General features: G+C 35.8%; 1 protein-coding gene across 3 annotated transcripts in view; it reads left to right on the top strand.

The window, feature by feature from the left end:
* CUL2 (cullin 2) overlaps window positions 1–24148 on the top strand; it is a 96405-nt gene that overhangs the window by 34932 nt on the left and 37325 nt on the right. For all 3 annotated transcript variants that reach the window (XM_002925411.4, XM_034643528.1, XM_034643529.1), the window contains 3 exons: window positions 222–316; window positions 5603–5708; window positions 10990–11072. In XM_002925411.4, coding sequence (XP_002925457.1) covers window positions 222–316; window positions 5603–5708; window positions 10990–11072 — 284 coding nt within the window. The remainder of the gene's footprint in view (window positions 1–221; window positions 317–5602; window positions 5709–10989; window positions 11073–24148) is intronic.

The following is a 24148-nucleotide window of genomic DNA, read 5'->3' as shown; positions in this document are numbered from 1 at the left end:
GAGTGAAACTGTTTACTCTCTAGTATGGATGCTTTATTTTCATACCTAAGACACATTTTTTTCTGGTCGTTTCAGTTTTACTAAAAGTAGTTAAATTAGAATGTAATTTGTAATTGTAATTTAGAATACTTTTTAGAACATTAATTTTTGATAATTTTCATAGTTTAGAAATGAAAATGATTAGTGCTTTCCAAGTAAAAATATATTTCTTCTTTATATAGAGAGTTCTGGAGTCTGAAGAGCAAGTACTTGTTATGTATCATAGGTATTGGGAGGAATATAGCAAAGGTGCAGACTACATGGACTGCTTGTATAGGTAAGTATGCCTTTAAACTCTTGACAACCTCAACAGTGTTGCCTGTAGTCAGTAATTGAAGGAGTTTTGGGTTTTGGCTTTTTGTTTTTAAATTTTTAAATGAATGAACAAAACTAAAGCATTCTCTGCTCAATGGACTTTGTTTGCTATGGGGAAAGGTCTGTAGTCTGGGTCCTGTGGGTCTTTGGGAGCCAGGCAGTGTATGGAAAGTTATTCTCTGAAAATTAAGACTGTATTTAATTTCATAGTTCTATTTTTTTCATATTGTTTGGGACTCTCTCTCCCTATATATATAGCACATGTTAAATCTTGACAGAGTTCCAAAGTGCAGCTTCAGCTTGGATGAAACTTGGTGGAGTAAATCCAAGCTCATGTTCCCCTCCAGTATGCTCTTATTTGACTCTAAGATCCAGTATTTTACGTTTATGGAAACACTATTAGTTCAGGCACTCAGCAGTTGTTCTCTTGAAGTTCTACCTTATCCTTTAGGCATTATATTAAATTACCTACAGTGTCATAATGCCCTGTGATCTCTCACATTTCCCTGTCTCTCCTTGTGCTATCATATCTGTCTGGAATGCTTGTCTTCCTTTCTCTGAATGACTAATTCTGATGTGTTTTTCCATCATTCCTGTCTCTGAACTTCCCTCTTCCTGTCTCCTACTTAGATCTGTTGTGTTAACTGTCACTCCGGCATGTTCCTGTGGCACTCTGCGCTGATACTCTCTAACCCGTTCACATAGACAGTGGAAATAAATTCCTGGGTACATAAGGCAGATACCTATTTATTGAAGAATAGTGGATTAATAAGGAATAGTGTCATTAAGCCACCTGGGCCTTTCACCCTTGGAATGACAGTATCTGCTCTTGAAATGGTTGTGGCCTATGATGGAGGCGGTGATCATTTTGGCCTGTGCACTGTGACATGGGCAGAGATGGACCCCTGCCTCAGTTTCTCATTGAGGAGAAGCTCCTCAGTTCTCCCCAGTGAGCAACTGAGGAGTGAAGCCGGGTGTCAGAGCATTATCTGTACAGTTCTTCATGCATTGCTGGAGTACCATACCACACTGAGGCCAGGGCTTGGTTCTCTTGGCATGTTTGTTCTTTGTCACTGGTTCATGTTCCTGTAGGTTTTTATAACAACATTGGATTTACTTACTCTAAGTTGCCTCTGTTAGAAACTGGAGCTTATTTCAACAGCCATTAGCTTTTATTTCTTCTTAGAAGAGCCAAATGTAATAAAATCAGAAGCCAGCAGTCGCTGACAAGCACAAGGTTTCCTGTGGCTTTGACTTTTATAAAACAGTGTTTGCCATACATTAAACATCCTGACATTTCATGTTTTATTTTCCCTCATCCACCAAAGTGAGATAGTCATAAATAGAACTTTTAAGAATTCCCTAGCTAAATTGTGGAGGAGAATTAGAGGAATTTTTAGAGTATTTTTAAATGTTTTTATGAAGTAATTTCTAGCCTCTTCTTTATTCTGATTGATTTATAAGATGGATATGCATTAGCATAGGTAATTTAAGGATTCTGGCTTTAAGGAAAATAATGATATTTCTGCCTCACGTTTCCCAGTACTCCATATCTCTTTAGACACTGCTGGCTCTTGAAGTGGAATACGTAAGATATTAGCTGGAGAACTAAGAACTCTTGAAATCCGGTTGGTAGTGAGTGCTAGAATATTTTGAGCCCTTTCTGCACATTTTATTTACTTTAAAGAACTCTGTATTCATGAGAACAGTTTTTGTAATGGAATTTCCTAAGATTGAAATGCTTGGTTTCTCTGAGGCTTCAAAGTTACTTTGGCTATTCATTATTGTCGGGTACTATTTTTAATTGTGTCAGTGCTAATATTTGAGGAAAGCAAAGGATACTTAGTAAGTACTTTGTTGATGAAATAAATTATAAAAACATTATAAAAATTATAAAAACTATTGCATTGTATGGGAGCAGAACAGCCAGGTATTTATTGCCTGTGTGGTAGAGTATAAAATATTTTAAAGAAATTATTGGAACGTGGTTTCTTTTATGATTTCCTAGAACATATGTCTTTATTTAAAAACAAACGTGTGGTGAATAAAATTGACTGTAAAATACTCCAGTGACTTAGAAATTAAGAATTGTATCCACATCAAAATGAAAAATTGCACTGTTTACATTTTAAGTTACATATTTAAATTATTTTAAAAGCTTGTCTATCAAGCTTAAACTTAACATCAAGAGTAGAACTCTGGAGTGAGAAAGATTCAGTTAATGTAAGCTCAAGTTTTATTCCATGAGGTAAAGAGAATAGTGACTTGTCCTATCAGAATAAAACATAAAACTCCACTAAGGTAATAATGCTGGCTCAAGAATATACATACAGTGATTCTAGACCTCTGCAGATCTAGTAGCTGGTTCTTCAGCATTAACAAACCACTATCCTGAGAAGTTTATACTTACTCTGTAGGTATAAAGGAGCTGCTTAGGATTCTGAATAGGTTAAGTAATTTTTAGATGAACTGGAGATGGCAGAAACAGGAACTAGAGACCAACCATGGGAGTGTTGCACAGGATCGAAGCAGAGAGTAAACAAAAGGCATTGGAAGAGAGAAGGAAAGTAATGGGAGAGGATGATGAGTAGTTTAGGAGGACACAAAGAGCAGCTGATTAGAGGAGTGAAATGGAAGGAGGAGAAATAAATGTTTCTAATCTTTTAGTGGGATTACTGGGATGGCCATGGTATCACAGACCAAAAAAGAAACTGGTTTGGTGCAAAGTATCCATATAGGAAGGCACATATAAATGGTAAAGATATGACAAATTCCCACTATTCAGGGAACACGTGTCACTGTTGAAATATTATATTTGTTTTTGTTTATATATTCTACCAGATGTGTAAACTCTGTGCAAGAAGCCCACATTTTTGTTTTTCATCTTTCTGTACCTGGGGCCTGGAACACTACCTGATTTAGAGTTCATGCTTGGTCGGTACTTGTTGAATGAGAGAGGGAGAACTCATGAATTTCTGTGCCAGCTCTGCCACTTAGCAGATTGACCACTGGCAAGTTCTTTAAGCTCTCTAAGCTGCACTTTTCTTACATATAAAAGGAGGACCATAATAGCACCACACATACCTGCTTCATAGTAGTCAGCCTTACAAAATGCTTAGGGGTATGCCTGACACATGACACGAGCTCAGTAAAGGTTAGTGTTTACTTTTATTTCCTGGCATTTGTGGCTTTTATGATTTGGCTCCAGGCCGCTTTTCCCAGTTTGTATTCTAATATTAGCTTTTGCTATCCCTGCTGTCTGGAATGCTATCCATTTATGTATTCAGTAATTCATCAAGGAAGTATTTTTTGAGGACTTCATATTTACCTGCCGCTGGTTCTGGATGCTGTGTTATCAAGGTCCTTGCCTTGTAGTTCTTATATTCTAGAGTGGTAACAGATGTACAGAGCAAATAAGCGAATAAAAGAATTGGATTATTTCACAAAGTAGTAAGTACGTGAAGAATATAAAACAGTTGTGTGTACTTACTTTAATGGGAGTGGGAAGTTAAAGTTCATTTGGATTGGTATCAGATCAGGCCTGAGAGAAGTGTGTTTGAGCAGAGACCTGAATGACAAAGGCCAGAGGTTAAAATATCTCTCCAGTTTATATATCCCTATTTCAGGCCGGATATCCTAGATGCTCTCTCTCTAGCTTTTACTTCTGTCTCTCTCAGGCCTATTCCCTTTTCTTCAATTGGAAGGCATGGTTGAAAACCCAGCATGAAATTAGGAGGATATGCTCCTAGAGAGAATGGAAGGAAGGGTGAAATGGCGTTTTGAAGGAAAAATATAATAGGACTTTGTAACATATGGGTAGAGGAGACTAAAATGTCAAAGAGAGTACCAAGATTTTAAGCCTTGGCGTCTAGAGGCTTGTAGTAAGTCCGTGTGGGAGTGCAGCTTGTGTAAATGGTTCTGTCTATACAGCTTTGGACTTAATTCCAGGAATTGTGTTTTTCATCATCTCCTAGAGTTGTTGGTAGAGTTATGCAGTTCGAATTTTTATTATCTTTGTTTTCAGTTTCATTTGTCTGCAGACGTGAAGTGGACTTTTCATTTTGATGCAGTGAACACTTAGAAAGTATGTTTTTTACTATAGAGATTTCGTGGTTCTTGCCTGTTTGTGTTGTCTATAGCTATTTACACATGGCAGAACCTTTCAAGTCAGTACTTTCAGGTGGTGAGCATTATAGGCATTATAGTGAAATCTAAGAATGTGGTAAGTGAGTGCTAGAATATTTTGAGCCCTTTCCACACATTTTATTTACTTTAAAGAACTCTGTATTCATCTCAGTAATTTGTAAAGTTCATTATAGTTATTAGCCTTAGAATATGTTGAAACATTATAAAGCTGTTTTCCTCTGGTAGACAAAGTGATATTATATTTGTCAGTTTTGCTCATACTTCTTACTGTCTATAATAGTCTATTTCATTTTCTTACCTACTGATTGTGATCTCTTTTTGTTGTTGTTTAAAAATGAAAAGTTACATCTTTTCCTGGTGATAGACATAAATTGAAGGACTGACTTGAGTTTTATCTTCTAACTATTTTTTTAATTCTTTGCAAAGTGAACTTATCTTGACTTCCAAGAGGAATCTGGAAATGAGCAAATTAGATTGTAGAAGGATTGTAGAAGCGCCTTGGGTAGGAGCTGTTGGGCTCTATGAGTACTGGAAATTTTTAGAGCAAAACCCTTGAGTTTTTTATTTATTTTTTTATTATAATCATATTTTTTATTATATTATGTTTATCATCATACAGTACACCCCTGGTTTTTGATGTAAAGTTCGATGATTCATTAGTTGCGTATAACACCCAGTGCACCATGCAATACGTGCCCTCCTCACTACCCATCACCAGCCTATCCCATTCCCCCATCCCCCCTCCCCTCTGCAGCTCTCAGTTTGTTTCTCAAAGAAGGGGGGGGGTAATCAGAAGGGGGAATGAAGCATGAGAGACTATGGATTCTGAGAAACAAACCCTTGAGTTTTTTAAAGTGAGGTTGAGGTAATTGGGCTTTTTTCCCCGTATTCTAGAGGTTATTCTTTGGCTGTTAAAGCCTTTGGCTGATACTTTTGATCCTTTTAAATTACATTTCTAACTCTGCATAATTTCTTTGGATCTGTTACCACACTCTTCTATAGTTGATTTATAACCCTTAAAATTGTTATTTTCAAGTTGCAAGTTATTTGTTTTCCTACTGATTTTAACATAGTGTCCAATGGTACTATATTTGTTTTTCAGGTATCTCAACACCCAGTTTATTAAAAAGAATAAATTGACAGAAGCTGACCTTCAGTATGGCTATGGTGGTGTAGATATGAATGAACCACTTATGGAAATAGGAGAGGTAGGAAATTCTTTTAATGACTGGCAAACATGAGAGTGTTTTTACATCTATTGAGGGAATTTGGTTCACTCTCCTTTTTTTTTAAGGACATCATGTTAACTATCTTAAAATTGTCGAGATTTGAAACATCCTGAATGTTAAGTTAGTAAAACACTGCAATGATTTCCTAAGAATCTTCACATAGATGAGAACAGAAGAGACATGATTAATATTATTTAGATAATTAAATTAATGATGCATGAATAAATGACAGGTTAATAGTTCCACTATGTGAAAAAGCTCATAAAAAGCCTTTAGGGAAGTACTTTCTAAAAGTATTTAGAAAATAATCTTGAGATTCTTGTAGTTAAAAAGCACAAAGGTCAAGGTGCCTGGGTGGCTCAGTTGATTGAGCATCCGACTCTTGATTTCAGCTCAGGTCATGATCTCAGGGTTGTGGGACTGAGCCCTGTGTCGGTCTCCATGCTGGGTGTGGAGCCTGCGTAGGATTCTCTCTCTCCCTCTCCTTCTGCCCCTCCCCCCACCTCATGTGTGTGCGTGCTCCCTCTCTCTTAAAAAATAAAGTGCAGAGGTCATAGGTTTAAATGAGATCCTGAAAGAGAGGAAATACAGAATTATGGATGTAACAAATTTATTTTAACTTTAAAAAGTAATTAAAGAAGTTCAGAGTAAAACAATGAAGTGTGGAGGTCAAGTAGTTCTGTCAGATTCTTGAGGTACAGTGCAAATTCAAATGTGGAAAGTTACATAAAGCATATATTCATTGTGAAAGAAATACTCCAGTACAATGTTTGTTTATTCATGGAATACATATTTATTGAGTAGCCAAACACTGGCAATACAGTGGTGAACAGACAGAAGGTCTCTGTCCTCATGGGGAAGCAGTGCCAAATAAGTACAGAAATTAATGTGAAATTGTGGTGAGTGTTAATGAAAGAAATTAACAGCCAAGATGCAGCATTAGTAGAAATTTTATTTAGAATAATCCTTTTGGAAGAAATTTGTCATTGTCTTTCAGTAGACTTAAAAATGTGCAGTATCTGTTAACCAGAAAATCCCATGTCTGGTAATCTGTACTGTGAAAATAATAAATAACGGGGAAAAAAGTTTAAATATTTTAAAGTATTCTTTGCAGGGCGCCTGGATGGTTCAGTCGGTTAAGTGTCTTCCTTTGGCTCAGGTCATGATCCCAGAGTCCTCAGATAGAGCTCTGCATCCTTGGTCAACAAGGAACCTGCTTCCCCCTCTCTCTCTGCCTGTTGCCCCCCTGCTTATACTCACACACTCTCTCTCTCTGTCAAATAAATAAATAAAATCTTTAAAAAATAATAATAAAAGTATTCCTTGCAATCATTGTTAATAAGGGTGACAAATGGGTAGGCAATCTAAATGTCTCATATTCAACGGTAAGCACCATACATAGATGAATCTGTACAGTATGATTTTGTTACAAAGGCAAAGAGGTAAATTAGTAGAAAATGGTTTATAGAAACTTTAATAAAGGGGGAAATTTTTCATAAAAATATTTGGATGCATTATATGTTTAATAGGAATAAAACTGTAGGAGAAGAAGGATGTAGAGTAACAGTTGCTTTAGTTTGTAGGATTATAAATGAATATTTCAGTAATTGTCCCTTATCACCAACACCATCAAGCTCACTCTTCCTCCCAGAGGAAATCACCGTAAACAGTATGTCTTTCCCGAATTTTACCTGTGCATTTGCATATAGATATTTATACTGTGCACATAATGGTTTAATTTTGTATTTTAAACATTAATGATATCATATGTACCATAATGATAGCATACCATCTATCATGCAACTTGTATTTTTTGCCTGTTTTGTTTTTTGGTTAATGTGTCTAGTTCTTTGCATATAAGTTTATTTTTGTGAGAGCTCAGTATTCTATAATAGGAATATGGAATAATTTATTAATCATTTATTAAACTGTTCTTAGTTTTCAGTTCTTTGTTGTTATGAACAATACTGCTGTGAATATCATTGTTCATTTATTCATTTATCAAATTTTTTTTAGCCCCTCTGTGTGCCAGGCACTTTTATATATGCTAAGAATACAGTAGTGAACGAAGTAGATACAAATCTTACACTTAGGGAGTTAACACTTATGTATATATCTCTTTGTACATGAGCAGAAATTTTCTTAGAGTGGGTACCTGAAAGTGGATTTTCTGGATCCAAGCACACCCTGAATTTTGATAGCCCCTCCAGCTTGTTTCAAAAGGCTTCTTAGTTTGTTCTCCTACCATAGCTATAACCTCTCATTTTCTTTTGTATCACCTTTTTTCCATTTGTGCTATGTAAAAAGCAAAAAATAAGGGAAAACTTGAAGAATGGCCCTTGTGGGAAGGCTGATGCTCTTACTTATTTGAAATGGAATTACCAATTGATGAGAATAAAGTTACCCCAGGGAAATAGAATAGAGAGGCTAAAACGAGACTAATGGCTGTATAGATGGAGTTACGTTGGCAACAGAGGAGCAGTCAATTTTTGGTACTGGAATAATTTGTACTCTTTATGGGAAAAATATATTGGAGTTTAAATATGAAAGGCAAAACTTGAAAACTTTTGGAAGGCAATATAGGAGCACACATATCTCTCACATTAGGGTAAGGAAGTTCTTAAAAGATGAGAAAAATATAAACAGTAAAGGAAAAGATTGATAACTTTGAGACATTAAAATATAATGTATTTTGGGGCGCCTGGGTGGCACAACCTTTAGGCATCTGCCTTCGGCTCAGGGCGTGATCCCGGCGTCATGGGATTGAGCCCCACATCAGGCTCCTCCGCTATGAGCCTGCTTCTTCCTCTCCCACTCCCCCTGCTTGTGTTCCCTCTCTCACTGGCTATCTCTATCTGTGTCGAATAAATAAATAAAATCTTTAAAAAAAATATGTATTTTTACTAAAAGAACACTGTAAAGGAACTCAAAAGCTAAGTCACAAACTATGAGTGAAATACATAAGTCTGTCAAGGGATTAATTTCTACAATATGTAATGAACTCCTAGTTTTTATTAAGAACAAGATAAATATTATGGGATAGTGGGCAAAAGAGATGAATGGGTATTTCACATAAAAAAAACTAAGATGTACAATAAACATAAAAAGATGCCGAGCCTCACACAAGAAGAAGCCAGTTAAAACCACAAGGATTTACCAAAACAATCTACAAATTCGGTGTAATCCCTATCAAAATACCAATAGCATTTTTTCACAGAACTAGAACAAATAATCCTAAAATTTGTGTAGAATCACCAAAGACTTCAAATAGCCAAAGCAGTCTTGAGAAAGAACAAAACCAAAGGTATCACAATCCCAGATTTCAAACTATCTTATAAAGCTGTAGTAATCAAAACAGAATGGTACTAACACAGAAATGGACCCTAGATCAGTGGAACAGGATAAAGGACCCATGCAAACAAATCCACACTTCTATGGTCAGTTAATCTATGGCAAAGAGTCTAGAATATGCAATGGAGAAAAGAGTCTCTTTAATAAATGGTGTTGGGAAAACTGCTCAGCTACATGCAAATGAATGGAACAATGCCTTACTTATACAGTACATGAAAATAAACTTAAAGTGGCTTAAAGATCTACATGTGAGACCTAAAACCATAAAACGCCTAAAAGGAAACATAGGTAGTATTCTCTTGGACATCATCCATAGCAACATATTTATGGGTATGTTTCCTCAAGCAAGGGAAACAAAAGCAATAATAAACTATTGGGACTACGTCAGAATAAAGTTTTTTACATAGCAAAGGAGACCATCAACAAAACAAAAAGGCAACTCAGTGAATGAGAGAAAATATTTGCAAATGGCATCTAATAAGGGGTTAATATCCAGAATACATAAAGAACTTATACAATCAACATAAAAAAGAGAAGAGATACAAGTGGTCAACAGACACATGAAGAGATGCTCAAATCACTAATCATCAGGGAAATGCAAATCAAAACCACAATGAGATATCACCTCACATTAGTCAGAATGGCTAGTATCAAAAAGACAAGAAATTGCAAGTGTTGGTGAGGATGTGGAAGGAAACCACCATGCGCAGTTGGTGGGAATGTATATTGATGGAGCCACCATGGAAAACAGAACGGATGTGCCTCAAAAAATGAAAAATAGAAATACCCTATAGTCAGTAATTCCACTCCTGGGTATTTTACCCAAAGAAAATGAAAACACAAATTTGAAAAGACATATGCACCTCTGTGTGTATTTTACCATTATTTACAATAGCCAAATTACAGAAGTAGCCCAGGTGTCCATTAATACGTGAGTGGATAAAAAACATGTGATCTGTATATACAAAGGAATATTACTCAGCCATAAAAAAGAATGAAATCTTGTCATTTGCAACAACATGGTTGGATCTAGAGAGTGTAATCCTAAGTGAAATAAGTCAGTCATAGAAAAAACAAAAACAAAAAAACAGACTTAACTATAGAGAATGAACTGATGATTACCAGTGGAGGTTGGGTGAGGGGATAAGTGAAATAGGTGAAGGGGATTAAGAGTACATTTGTCTTGATGAGCAATGAGTAGTATAGAGAAATGTTGAGTCACTATATTATACACCTGAAACTAATATAACACTGTATGTTAACTATATTGGACTTATATTTAAAAAAATATGAGAATATGTACACATTTGGTAGAACTATAGGCAAGGGAATGATTTAACACAAAATTCAGGTTTGTAGTAACCTCTGAGGGGGAAGTAGGAGGGCATTTGGAGCAACAGTAATTGGGAAGTTGTGTTTCTTAAACTGGGTGGTGAATACAGGGATGTTCTATTTTATTATTCTTTTAATTGACTTACCCTTTATGTTTGTATGAGAGGTTTTATAATTTTAAAAATCAGCCAACAGCCAAATCACTTTGAACATAATTCCGTTGTTTCTCTTAGTCTTGGCATTTATACAGTCTTTCCATAATACCAAGCATTTAACAATAAATTAGTTTATAAAAATCAAATCAATTATTTCTTTAAGATTTTCAATTCAGTTGAATTCAGTTCAGTTTCAAATAATTCAAACCTTAATTCTGTTCTTTGTGTGAGTCTGATAGTCATTTCAATTTAAATTAGAAATTTATTTTTTATGTATATTTAATTTTCGTTTGACTTTTGAAATATTAATTGTAAATACTTGATATGTATTTTTACTTTAAAAATTATTTTTAACATTTTAACAAATGTTAAAAACAAATACTAGGTAATTCATCCTTGATAATTTTTATTTTTCCTGGCAGCTAGCATTGGATATGTGGAGGAAATTGATGGTTGAACCACTTCAGACCATTCTTATCCGAATGTTGCTCCGAGAAATAAAAAAGTGAGTACTGACATTTGTCTTCTTGAGTCAATTCTAATTTGCTGTTTGAAATGGTTTCAAACAGTGTACAGTTGCATGGCTGTTAACTAGACATCGGCCTTGGTTTACTTAAACGAGCCTCATTTTCCATCTAATGCCAATATTTTAAAATTGTTTTATAATCTTTTTTTGACAGGTCTTTGGTCTTTAGCCCAATATGCTTAGTAAATAAATAAGTCCCTGAAGGAAGTGACCTGTCCTTTTTTGTTGCAAGCCTGATACCTCTTGGATCTTCCAGGGCATAGCTGAATTGTTTGAACATATTCTCTCAGTTTAAATCTTGATAAGGATAACCTACCTATTCTAGAAAACAGATTTTTCTAGGTAGTTGGTTACTTCTTAGCCCCAGTGTTAAATTAGTAACTTGTCTATATGTGAGATTAGTTTGTGGGAAAATGGCTTCCCACTCTACTCATGGCCTGAAGTGGTGGACTGTTTACCTAATTGCTGTGTGAATAGAATTTAAGATTATAAGTTTTCCTGTGGAGTACAGAATAGAACATCCTTGGGTCAGCTCTGGCCTAGAAAATTACTAAACTTCAGCTTTGGGGAATCACAAGCACTAAAAGTCAGTCATACAGATGTGTGTTTAATAAATTTCATTTTGCTGGAACTGATGTTGTAGGAATTATCTAGACCAGTGAATTGCAGTGTGATAATGGCCACTCCATCTGAAAATGCTTTCTTTAAGAATACCCAAACATGAGTTTTTTATGTGATGGAAAAAAAGGAAAGCATTGTTCTTTCTATGGGCTCCTCATAGGACTTTAAAAAAACCAACTAAATAAACAGAAACAAAAAACAAGCCACCAAAGAGGATAGGGAATATTTTAAAATTTAATGTTAATACTAAATAGTAGAAAGTAGTTGGTAGCAATTAGTAATGGTTTTAAAAAACTGTCCCTCACCCTTTTAATGAGGGAGATGGAGAGAAAAGGATAGTGAAGCAGTCAGGTGGGACAATTTTTTTCTTTCTCTTTTCTTTACTAAACCGTAATTAACTAAAAGAATACTCCAAACAATATTTGTAGGTTCTAATGTATTTATTTTGCTATGAAATATTAACTTGTTTCTCGGCTTGGAATTCAGCTATTTACATTAAGTTTATTGAAAATACTGTTAAAATTTTCTAAATGTAGTTTTTTGAAACGTCTCTTTTAATATGCTTGTCCCAACCTAGTACGTTTTCTTAAGTGTGATTGTTAGCTTGTTAAAAATGAATTGATGAAAAACTAAAGAAAATCTAACTGTATATGAAAAATAATACAATAGTAATAAAACAATAATAAAATAAAAATTAAAAAATAATACTATACAGGATATTCTGGAAAAGACATAGAGATTATTTGGTTAGAGATATTATTAGGCCAACTTGTCTTAATTTTGTTGTTATAATCAGCTTCCATGAAAATATTATTTGACATGCCCTAATGTCTCATTTTTCATGTGTACTCCATTAAGTAGGTGTTATCCCACATTTTACAGCTAAGGAAACTAAGGTATAACAACAATAACAACAACAACAATAATAAAATATGGGAGCTATGTGCCAAAAGGTGTCCTAAAAGCTTTACCTGCATTATCCCATTTAACCCTCACAACCCTGGGATGTTGGTATTACTTCCATTACCATTTTACAGATGAAGATGTCAGTGGTAGTACTCTAACAAGGCTAATTTGACTCCAGCCCCTATCTTCTTAATTCCAGGGATTCAGATATGGCTTCTGCTAACTCTAAATCCGTTATGCCTGTCTTTTAAATCTAAAGACTATTTCTTCCATTCCTAGTTCTAGTACTTTAGCTTTTATATACATTTTAGTTTTATAATGCTTTGAATATTCTAGTAATTTCACACATAATTCTTTATTTGATCTTAAGGAGGCAGGGCAAGTTTTATTTATAAGTAAGCAAATTGAACTTCAGTTAGTAGAAATGACTTATTGAATTTGAAATACCTAAGGAAAGAGACTCCATGCCTGCAAACTTCCAGTTTGGGTATTTCCATTACATTGTTTTGTTTTTTTTTTTTAAAGATTTTATTTATTTATTCGACAGAGATAGAGACAGCCAGTGAGAGAGGGAACACAAGCAGGGGGAGAGGGAAAGGAAGAAGCAGGCTCATAGCGGAGGAGCCTGATGTGGGGCTCAATCCCATAACGCCAGGATCACGCCCTGAGCCGAAGGCAGATGCCCAACTGCCTGTGCCACCCAGGCACCCCCCCATTACATTGTTTTAATACCTATTTACCCATTGTCATTTGAGATAATATGGCCAGATACCATAACTTCCATTACACGGACAGGTGGCTGTGGTAGGTATTTCCTGTTGGTAAACTTGTCTGAGCCTTATAATGGGATGTGATGGTGAATATTATCATAGGCTCATTTTACAAATGGGGAAAATGAGGCTTGAGAGGATAGTTAACTTACTCAGGTCATGTATCTAGTATATGGTTTAGTGAGAATCGGAAGTTAGGTCATTCTGGCCCTTGTGTCTGTGGTCTTACCCATGTATTACCTATTCTTAGCAGTAGTTTGCTGAAGTTGCTTCTCATTGCCATTGCTGCTAACAGAGAAGTATTTTATTGTGTGTACCTACAACTTTTTTGTGGAAAGAGCTCCACCAAACTTATGGGATAAAATCTTTTCAGATCTAGCAGAGCATATTACAAATTTGATTTCCCGTCAACTTATTCACAATTTCCTTTCCCTGTAATCATCCCTAGGTTCCTAGATATTCTTTACAAGTGTCTGAAGGGCATTACTGTGAACTTGTGGTTTCTCAGATCTGACCACTGAAAATCAAGCTTACACAAAGGGTGTTTAAAAGCATTATCTTTCTACAAAAAATTATAAAAGTAAAATATGTTGATTGTACACAATTAAAAATGTGTAGAAGGTTAAAAAGAGAAATTAAAAGACTTTCACTTTTCCCCTGATGCCTACAGTTCTGTTATTTGAAGCAAACCACTATTAAGGATTTAAAGTATTTTCTAATAGAAATTCTCTATGTGTTTAAGATCGTATACATGTGCATATATGTGTGTGTACATACGTTTATATGGATGTGCTTATGTATATATCTACACACACATATATTACATATAATAGACACATATACGTATGTACTTGCACTCACGGAGTTTACGTAAGTATTAAGAATACTTAAAAACATGTTTCTTAAAAATTAGAACAGATTAGTGGTTGGTGTGAGACTATAAAGTGGTGGTATGAGGGAGTTGCTTTATGGTGATAAAGTAGTTGTAAAACTTGAATATAGTGGCAGTAACATGAATCTAGATATGTGATAAAATTGCATAAAATTACATATATACAAACACAAATGATTGTGTATAAAAACTGAATAAGGTCAAAAATCTGAATAAGGTCTATAGGTTGTATCAGTGTTGATTTCCTGTGATTGATGTTGTATCATAATTATGTAAGATGTTACCACTGGAGAAAACCAGATGAACATTCTTAGGACCACCCTGTATTATGTTTGCAACTTCCAGTGAAGCTGTAATTATTTCAAAATTTAAAAATATATTTTTTAAGTTTAATTGGCACATAAAATGTGAATATCCCTGTTTTCTTCCTTTAAGCTGCAACTTTCTTCTCTTCCCAACTAACTACTACGGATAGTTGGCTGTACTTAAATAATTGTTTATTTAAGTACGGTGGTTTCTATTTGTGTGTGTGTGTGTAATCTTTATATTCCTTTAGGAAGATGTTGTAAGCTCTGGAGCCTCCCCACATAAAAATACTCAATATGCACATGTGCACAAAACTTTACGTACTTTTTAGAAGGTTTGTGGATTCCTAGGATCAGAATTGCTGCCTTAGCATTTACGTGGTGGACTTCTTTATCCCCAAGAGAATCATTTGGCAAATTGTAATCTGAAAAAAAGTTTCTATACTTAATATTTGTTGAATTGGAAAAGTTTTTATTGTGAAATTGTAACTCAGCAGCAAAGCAGTCATGACTTTAGCATCCTCTCTCTGTTGTGTAATCATAAACAAAGGCAAGAATTAAGTGACAAATGGAAAAAATTTTTTAACTTAATAGCTCCTGGGTTTTTTGTTTTTGTTTTTAACTCTTCCTACTTTCACCACTATTGTAACATCATACCCCTGTTAGATACCAAAGTTTCCTACAAGTGTGGTTCCCTGTCAGGGCTCTTTTCTGTTCCGTTTGTTTGTCCGCCCTTGAGCCCATACCTCACTGTGTTTGTTATTATAGCATAATAAGTCTTGATATCTGGTAAGACAGATTTGCCTTCCATAAGCCAGAAGTGTTCTTGCTGTTATTTGGCCCTTTACTCTTTCATATACAGGTCATAATGATCTTTTTTTAAAGGTGATTATTTTAAGTTACCTAGAAAAAATTTTCTGTGGGATTGAAATTGAGTAGAATATATAAGTTAGTTTGGAGGGAATTTATATCTTCATTAAATCTTCTATTCTATAAACATATCTGCTGTTTTTAATGCCTTCTTTAATATCTCCTAATACGTTTTTATAAATTTATTTGTAAAGGTTCTTCATTCGTTTTGTTTCAAGATACTTCATATTCTCTGATACTGTTACAAAAAATTTGTGTAATTATCCATTCTGTTTTCTGCTAGTGTATTGAAATACAACGCTCTTAATATGTAAATCTTATATTCAGCTACCTTGTTAAATTCCATCATTTCTAGCTGCTTCTCCAAGGGAAAAAAGTGTCATTCCTAATAATTTGTGCTTTTTTTGTGTGTGCTTTCTATGTAAGGTATCATAATCTGTAAATGATAATTATGTTTCCTTTGCCGTGCCCGCACACACCTCAGTGATCAGGACCTCCACAGCAGTGTTGAAGGGGAGTGATGATGGATAGTGAGGATCTTTGTCTCATTCCGAGTTGTAAAGGTTACACGTGTAACATTTCCTCTTTTAAAATGATGCTTCCTCCAGTTTTTTTATTAGATACTCTTTCTCAGAATGATGAAATTAATTTGAATTTGGTATTGAATTTTATAAAATGACTTGTATTTGTATTGAGTGATCATGGTTTTTTTCTATTAATCTATTAGTGTAGTAGGTTACATTTATGGATTTTTTAATATTAAACTATCCTTGTATAACTAGAATAAAACCCAGGTTGGTTGTTGTCTATAATAATTTTTATAACATTTTTGCATTTGATTTGCTAAGTAATATTTTATTTAGAATTTTGAATCTATATCCATGAATGGAATGGGCCTATAATTATTTTTTCTCATAATGTCTTTGGGTTTGGTATCAGACTCATTCTTGTAGGATGGATTAGAGGCTATTCCCTCTTTTCTTTTGAGTAAAAGAGTGTATAAACCTGGGATGATCATTTTTTTTTTACTTTATGTAAACTCAGTTAATTAACATATAGTGTATTATCAGTTTCAGAGGTAGAGTTCAGGGATTCATCAGTCTCATATAACACCCAGTGCTCATTACGTCATGTGCCCTCTTTTAATGTCCATGGGTGATCATTTTTTGGAGTGTTTAGTAAAACTCCCTGCAAAACCATCTGGGTCTAGGGTTTCTTTGTAAGAAGAATTTTTTTTTTCACATTTACAAATTAACCTTTGCCTTTATTTTCTATTATTGAAGTATAGCTGACATACTATGTTATATTAGTTTCTGGTATACAACATAGTGATTTGACAATTTTATACATTGCTCAGTGCTCACCACAATTAAGTGTAGTCACCATCTGTAACCATAGATTATTAATATTACTGACTATATTTCCCCTGCTGTACTTTTCATCTCTATGACTTACTTACTTTACAACTGCAAGTTTATACCTCTTAATCCCCTTCACCTATTTTGCCTGTCCCCCCTGCCCACATCCCCTCCAGCAGCCACCAGTTTGTTCTGTATTTAAGAGTCTGGTTTTTTTGTTGTTGTTATTGCTTTGTTTTATAGATTGTACATGTAAGTGAAGTCATGTGGTGTTTGTCTTTTTCTTTCTGACTTATTTCACTTAGCATAATACCCTCTAGGTCCATCCATGTTGTTGCAGATGGCAAGATCTCATTTTTAATGTCTGAGTAATAGTCCATTATATATGTGTACTGCATCTGTATCCATTCATTTTATCAGTAGATACTTTGGTTGCTTCCCTCTTTTGGCTCTAGTAAATAATGCTACAGTAAATGCAGGGGTGCATATATCTTTGTGAATTCGTGTTTTCATTTTCTCTGGAAAAGTACCCAGTAGCGGAATTACTGAATTATAGGATATTTCTGTTTTTCATTTTTTGAGGAACATCCGTTCTGTTTTCTGTGGTGGTTGCATCAATATACATTCCCACCAACAGCACATGGTGGTTTCCTTCCACATCCTCACCAACACTTGCTATTTCTTGTCTTTTTGATGCTAGCCATTCTGACTAATGTGAGGTGATATCTCATTGTGGTTTTGATTTGCATTTCCTGATGATTAGTGATTTGAGCATCTCTTCATGTGTCTTTTGGCCATTTGTATCTCTTTGGAAAAATGTCTGTTCAGGTCCTCGGCTGATTTCTTAATAGAATTGTTTGGTTTTTATGAAGTTGATTGTGTAAGTTTTTTATGTATTCTGGGCATTAACCCCTTATTGGATATATCTTTTGCAATACTTCTTTCATTCACTGGGTTGCCTTTTTGTTTTATTAATGGTCTCCTTTGCTGTGCAAAAGCTTTTTATTTTGGTGTAGTCCCAATAGTTTATCATTGCTTTTGTTTCCCTTGCCTGAGAACATATCCATAAATCTGTTGCTAAGGCTGATACTACTGTGTTTTCCTTTAGGCATTTTATGGTTTCAGGTCTCACATTTAGATCTTTAATCCATTCTGAGTTTATTTTTGTGTATGGTGTAAGAAATTGGCCCAGTTTCATTAATGTGCATAGAGCTGTCAAGTTTTCCCAACACTGTCTTTTCCCCATTATATATTGTAACTTCCTTTGACATAGATTAATTGACCATAGCAGTGTGGGCTCTCTATTGTGTTCTGTGGATCTATGTATCTGTTTTTGTGCCAGTACCATACTGTTTTGATTTCTGCTGCCTTTTTTTTTTAAAGATTTATTTATTTATTTTAGAGAGAGAGAGAGCACAAGTGGGGGAAAAGGTAGAGGGAAAGGGAGATAAGCAGACTCCCTGCTGAGTGGGGAGCCTGATGTGGGTCTCAATCCCAGGACCCTGAGATCATGACCTGAGCTGAAATCAAGAGTTGGATGCTTAACTGACGGAGCCTCCCAGGCACCCTGATTACTACAGCTTTGTAGTATATCTTGAAATCTGGGATTGTGATACCTTAAGCTTTGTCCTTTCTCAAAATTGCTTTGGCTGTTCAAAGTCTTTGTGGTTCCATACAAATTTTAGGATTATTTTTTCTAGTTTTGTGACAAAAATGCTATTGGTATTTTGGTAGTGATTGCATTGAAGTGGTAGATTCCTTTGGGTAGTGTGGGCATTTTGACGGTAGTGCTTTTTCCAATCCACAAGCATTGTTTGTGTCATTTGCAGTTCCTTTCATCAATATTTTATAGCTTTCAGAGTGTAGATCTTTCACCTCCTTGGTTAATTTATTCCTAGGCATTTTATTCTTTTTGGTGCAGCTGTAAGTGCAATTTTTAAAAACTTCTCTTTCTGCTTCTTTATGATTACTGTATAGAAACACAACATTTCTGGGGCGCCTGGGTGGCACAGCGGTTAAGCGTCTGCCTTCAGCTCAGGGCGTGATCCTGGCGTTATGGGATCGACCCACATCAGGCTCCTCTGCAATGAGCCTGCTTCTTCCTCTCCCACTCCCCCTGCTTGTGTTCCCTCTCTTGCTGGCTGTCTCTATCTATCTCTGTCGAATAAATAAATAAAATCTTTAAAAAAAAAAAAAAAGAAACACAACATTTCTGTACATTAATTTTGTATCCAGAAAGCTTACTGAATTCATATATTCTAATAGATTTTTGGTGGAATCTTTAGGTTTTTCTATATATAGTATCATGTCATCTGCAAATAGTGATAGTTTTACTTCTTTCTTACCAATTTGCATGCCTTTTCTTTCTTTTTTGTATTTGATTGCTGTGGCTAGGACTTCTAGTACTATGTTGAATGAAAGTTGTGAAAGTGGACATTTTTGTCTTGTTCCTGATCTTAGAGGAAAAGCTTTCAGTTTTTCATCCCGGAATATGATGTTAGCTGTTGGTTTTTCATATATGGCTTTTATTATACTGATGTATGTTTCTCTAAATCCAGTTTGTTGGGAATTTTTATCAAAAATAGTTGTATTTTGTCACATGCTTTTTCTGCATCTATTGAGATGATCAGATGGTTTTTGTCCTTTCTGTTGTGAATGCAAGGTATTACATTGATTTGTGAATATTGAACTGCTCTTGCATCCCTGGAGTAAATCCCACTTGATTGTGGTGATTATGGTGATCATGGTGAATGATCCTTTTAATGCATTGTTGAATGTGGCTTGCTAATATTTTTGTTGAGGAAATTTGCATCTGTGTTCATCAGGGATATTGGCCTGTAGTTTTGTTTGTTTTTTCTTTTGTGTGTGTGTGTGTCTTTGTCTTGGTTTGATATCAGGGTAATGCTGGCTTTGTGGGATGAATGTGGAAGTTTTCCCTCCTCTTCCAAGTTTCTTGGAATAGTTTGAGAAGGGTCAGTATAGGGGCGCCTGGGTGGCTCAGTCGTTAAGCGTCTGCCTTCGGCTCAGGGCGTGATCCCGGGGTCCTGGGATCAAGCCCCACATCAGGCTCCTCCGCTGGGAGCCTGCTTCTTCCTCTCCCACTCCCCCTGCCTGTGTTCCCTCTCTCTCTGGCTGTCTCTCTCTCTGTTAAATAAATAAATAAAATCTTAAAAAAAAATAAAAAGAGAGAGAAGGGTCAGTATTAAGTCTTCTTTAAATGTTTGATAGAATTCACCTGGGAAGCCATCTGGTCCTGGACTTTTTTTTATTGGGAGTTTTTTGATTACGAGTTCATTTTCATTACTAGTAATTGGTCTGTGCAAATTTTCTATTTCTTTCTGATTCAATTTTAGAAGAATATATGTTTCTGGAAATTTATTCATTTCTTCCAGGTTGTCCAATTTGTTGGCATGTAATTATTAGTAGTAGTTTCTTATTTGTGTTTCTGTGATGTGGGTTGTTACTTCTCCTCCTTCATTTCTGATTTTATTTATTTGAGTCTCTTTTTTTGTTTTGGATGAGTCTGTCTAAATGTTTATCAATTTTATCTTACAAAGAACCAGCTCTTGGTTTCATTGGTGTTTTCTTCCTTTTTAAAAAATTTTAGTCTCTAATTCATTTGTTTCTGCTATAATCTTTATATTTTCTTCCTTCTGCTAATACTAGGCTTCATAATTTTGTAGTTCCTTTCAGTGTAGGGTTTGATTATTTGCGATTTTTCTTGTTTTTTGAGGTGGTCTGTATCAATGTATACTTCTCTCTTCGAACTGCTTTTCTGTGTCCTAAAGATTTTGAACTATTATATTTTCATTTTCATTTGTCTCCATTTATTTTTTGAGTTCCTCTTTGATTTCTTTGTTCACCCATTGGTTGTTTAGTAGCATGTTTTTTAGCCTCCATGTGTTTGTGTTTTTTTCTATTTTTTTTTCTGTTCTGGTTTCTTACTATTGAGATTAGAAAAGATGCTTGATATGACTTCAATCTTCTTAAATTTATTGAGACTTGTTTTGCAGCCTAATGTGATTTGTCTGAGAAAACGTTCCATGTGCACGTGAAAAGAACGTATTCTGCTATTTGTGGATGGAATGTTCTGATATATCTGTTAGATTCATCTGGTCTAATATGTTATTCAAAGCTGTTGTTTCCTTTGGATGATCTGTCTATCCACTGATACAAGTGGGGTGTTAAAATTCCTTACTACTAATGCATTACTGTCAATATCTCCCTTTATGTCTATTATTTTTTGCTTTATATATTTAGGTGCTCCTGTGTTAGGTACATAGATACTTAAAATCGTTCTATTCTCCTTTTGGATTGATCCCTTTATCATTATGTGATGATCTTTGTCTCTTGGTCTGTTTTGTCTGATGTATGTGTTTCTACTGCACCTTTTATTTTCACTCCCATTTGCTTGGAATATTTTTTTCCATCCTTTCACTTCTAGTTTGTGTCTGTCTTTAGGTCTGAAATGAGTCTCTTGTAAGCAACATACAGATGGGTCTTGGTTTTTTTATCCACATCACCCTCTGTCTTTTGATTGGAGCATTTAGTCCTTGAATATTTAAAGTAATTACTGATAAGTACGTACTTACTGCTTATTATTTTGTTCATTGTTTTCTGGTTGTTTTTGTAGTTCTGTTCTTTTCTTCTTTGCTCTCTTCCCTTGTGGTTTGATGGCTTTCTTTAGTGTGTTATGCTTAGATTGTTTTCTCTTTATATTTTGTGTATCTGGCATAGGTGTTTGATTTGTGGTTACCATTGGGTTCTTTTTTTTTTTTTTTTTTAAGATTTTATTTATTTATTTGACAGAGATAGAGACAGCCAGTGAGAGAGGGAACACAAGCAGGGGGAGTGGGAGAGGAAGAAGCAGGCTCATAGCGGAAGAGCCTGATGTGGGGCTCGATTCCATAACGCTGGGATCACGCCCTGAGCCGAAGGCAGACGCTTAACCGCCGTGCCACCCAGGCGCCGCTACCATTGGGTTCTTATATAGCATCCTATATGTATAGCAGGGCATGTTAAGTTGATGGTTGCTCAAATTCGAATACATTCTGAAAGCATTAAATTTCTACTCCCTCCCTCCATGTTTTATGTATATGATGTCATATGTTACGTCTTTTTAATTTGTTTATCTCTTGACTGATTTTGGTAGATGTAATTGATTTTATTACTTTTGTGTTTTAACCTCCATAGTGGTTTTATAAGTAATTAATCTATATTTACTATATGTTTGTTTTAATTTGTCTAATTAAATACATTTTATTATTTTCTTCTAGTTATGCCCTTTCTTTCCACTTAATGAATTCCCTTTAACATTTCTTGTAAGGCTGGATTAGTGGTGATAAACTCCTTTAACTTTTGTTTGTCTAGGAATCTCTTTATCTCTCCTTCAATTCTGAATGATAACCTTGTCAGGTAGGGTATTCTTGGTTGTAGTTTTTTCGTGTCAGTACTTCAAGCATATCATGCCACTTTCTTCTGGCTTGCAAAGTTTCTGCTGAAAAATCAGCTGATAGTCTTAAAGTATTTCCCTTGTACATAAGTATTTTCTCTTGCCGCTTATTTATTTTTTAAGATTTTTTTATTAGAGAGAGAGCATGTGAGTTGGGGGGAGGGGTAGAGGGAGAGAATATTTAAGCAGACTCTCTACTGAGTGCGGAGCCTAACCCAGGACTTGATCTCATGACCGATGAGATCGTGACCTGAGCCAAAACCAAGAGTTGAACACTTAACCGACTGAGCCACCCAGGTGCCCTTACTCCTGATGCTTTTAAAAATCTCTCTTTATTATTACTTTTGCCGTTTTAATTATGTGTCTTGGTGTGGACTTCCTTAGGTTCGTCTTGTTAAGGGTTGTGTATGCTTCTTGGACCCTTACGTCTGCTTGCTTTCTCAGATATCTTTTTTCAGCTATTTTCCAATTGTTTCTTCACATAAATTTTCCAGCCCCTTCTCTCCTTTTTCAGGGCTCCCTAGCATACGAATGTAATTACTATTGATGCTGTTGCAGAATTCTCTTAACCTATTATTTTTTATTTTTCTTTTTGTTCTTTTTTTGTTGTTGTTCCTGTTCAGCTTGGTTGCTTTCCATTACCCTGTCTTCCAGATCACTGATTCATTTTTCTCCATTTTGTAATCTGCTGTTGATTCCCTCTAGTGTATTTTTCATTTCAGTTACTGTGTTCTTCAACTCTTTTTCTAATATTTTGTATCTCTTTGTTGAAGTTTTCACTGAGTTCATCCACTCTTCTCTCAAGTCGGGTGAGTATCTTTATGACCATTACTTTGAACTCTTTATGAGAAATATTGTTGATCTCCATTTTTACTTGGCTCTTTTTCTGTTACTTTATCTTGTTCTTTCATTTGGGATATATTCCTCTGCCTTCTCATTTTGTTTAACTCTCTCTGTTTGTTTCTGTGTATTAGGTTAGCTGTGTTGTGGTGTTGAAAGTAGTAGCCTTGTATAGAAGAAGTCCTGTGTTGCCCTATAGCACAGTTCCCCCCCGCCCTGGTCTTGGTGCTCCGTTGGTGTTCCCTATGTGAGCTGCATGTGCCTTCCTATTGTGGCTGAGCCACAGTTGCTATGGGCATGCTGGTAGGTGAAGCTGGCCTTCAGCCCAACTGGCTGCAATAACCCACTTTGCCTGCTGTTGGGACACTGGGCAGAATTTGCTCCCCACACTGGTGAGAGGCCCAGGTGCAAGTGGTGGTTGGGGCTGGCATTCAGCCTAGTTGTCTACAGTTAGTCTCTGCCACCATTGCAAGTGTACTGAAGGGCAAGGGCTTACTCCATGTACAGCCAGCCTGGCTGTAGGAACTGCGGGTGGGCTGGTGTATGGTGTTGTCTCCCCAACTTGTCAGGGCAGGAGTCACTTTGGAGTGGCACCGGTCTTGGCAGGGGCAGCCTGATTGGTATGGCAGGGCAAGAGCCACTCTGGAGGGATGTCTGCTGAGGTGTGTTTATTGGGTGGAGCAGGTCTATAGGGGAACACTGGGGCGGGGAGGACCTACTGTGGTAGCAGTGTAGATGGGAGAATGTTAGAACTGTGTCCGGTTATCTAGACCAGGGAGTAGAAGAGAAATGGCGCCCACCACCAGCGTAGTTCCTTGAGAAATCTTCTGCAGAGCCCTGCCGTTCCAGCACATGTCCTAAGATCAGTCAATAAACCTTCACATACACCTGAAGCACTTTTCAAACTGCTGCTTCTCTGCTATGTCTCTGCCAAGTTGTTTAGTGTGCTGGTTCTTTAAGGGCAGGGACTCAGTTTCCTGTTGCCCTCCAGCTCTCCAGGGGTTAAGCTCTGCCGATTTTTAATGCTCCTGAAGTTAAGCT

Source organism: Ailuropoda melanoleuca, chromosome 15, assembly GCF_002007445.2.
Source record: "Ailuropoda melanoleuca isolate Jingjing chromosome 15, ASM200744v2, whole genome shotgun sequence".
In the NCBI taxonomy this organism is placed as follows: domain Eukaryota; kingdom Metazoa; phylum Chordata; class Mammalia; order Carnivora; family Ursidae; genus Ailuropoda; species Ailuropoda melanoleuca.
Note: the sequence above shows the minus strand (reverse complement) of the source record. Positions and strands in the feature narration are given on the sequence as shown.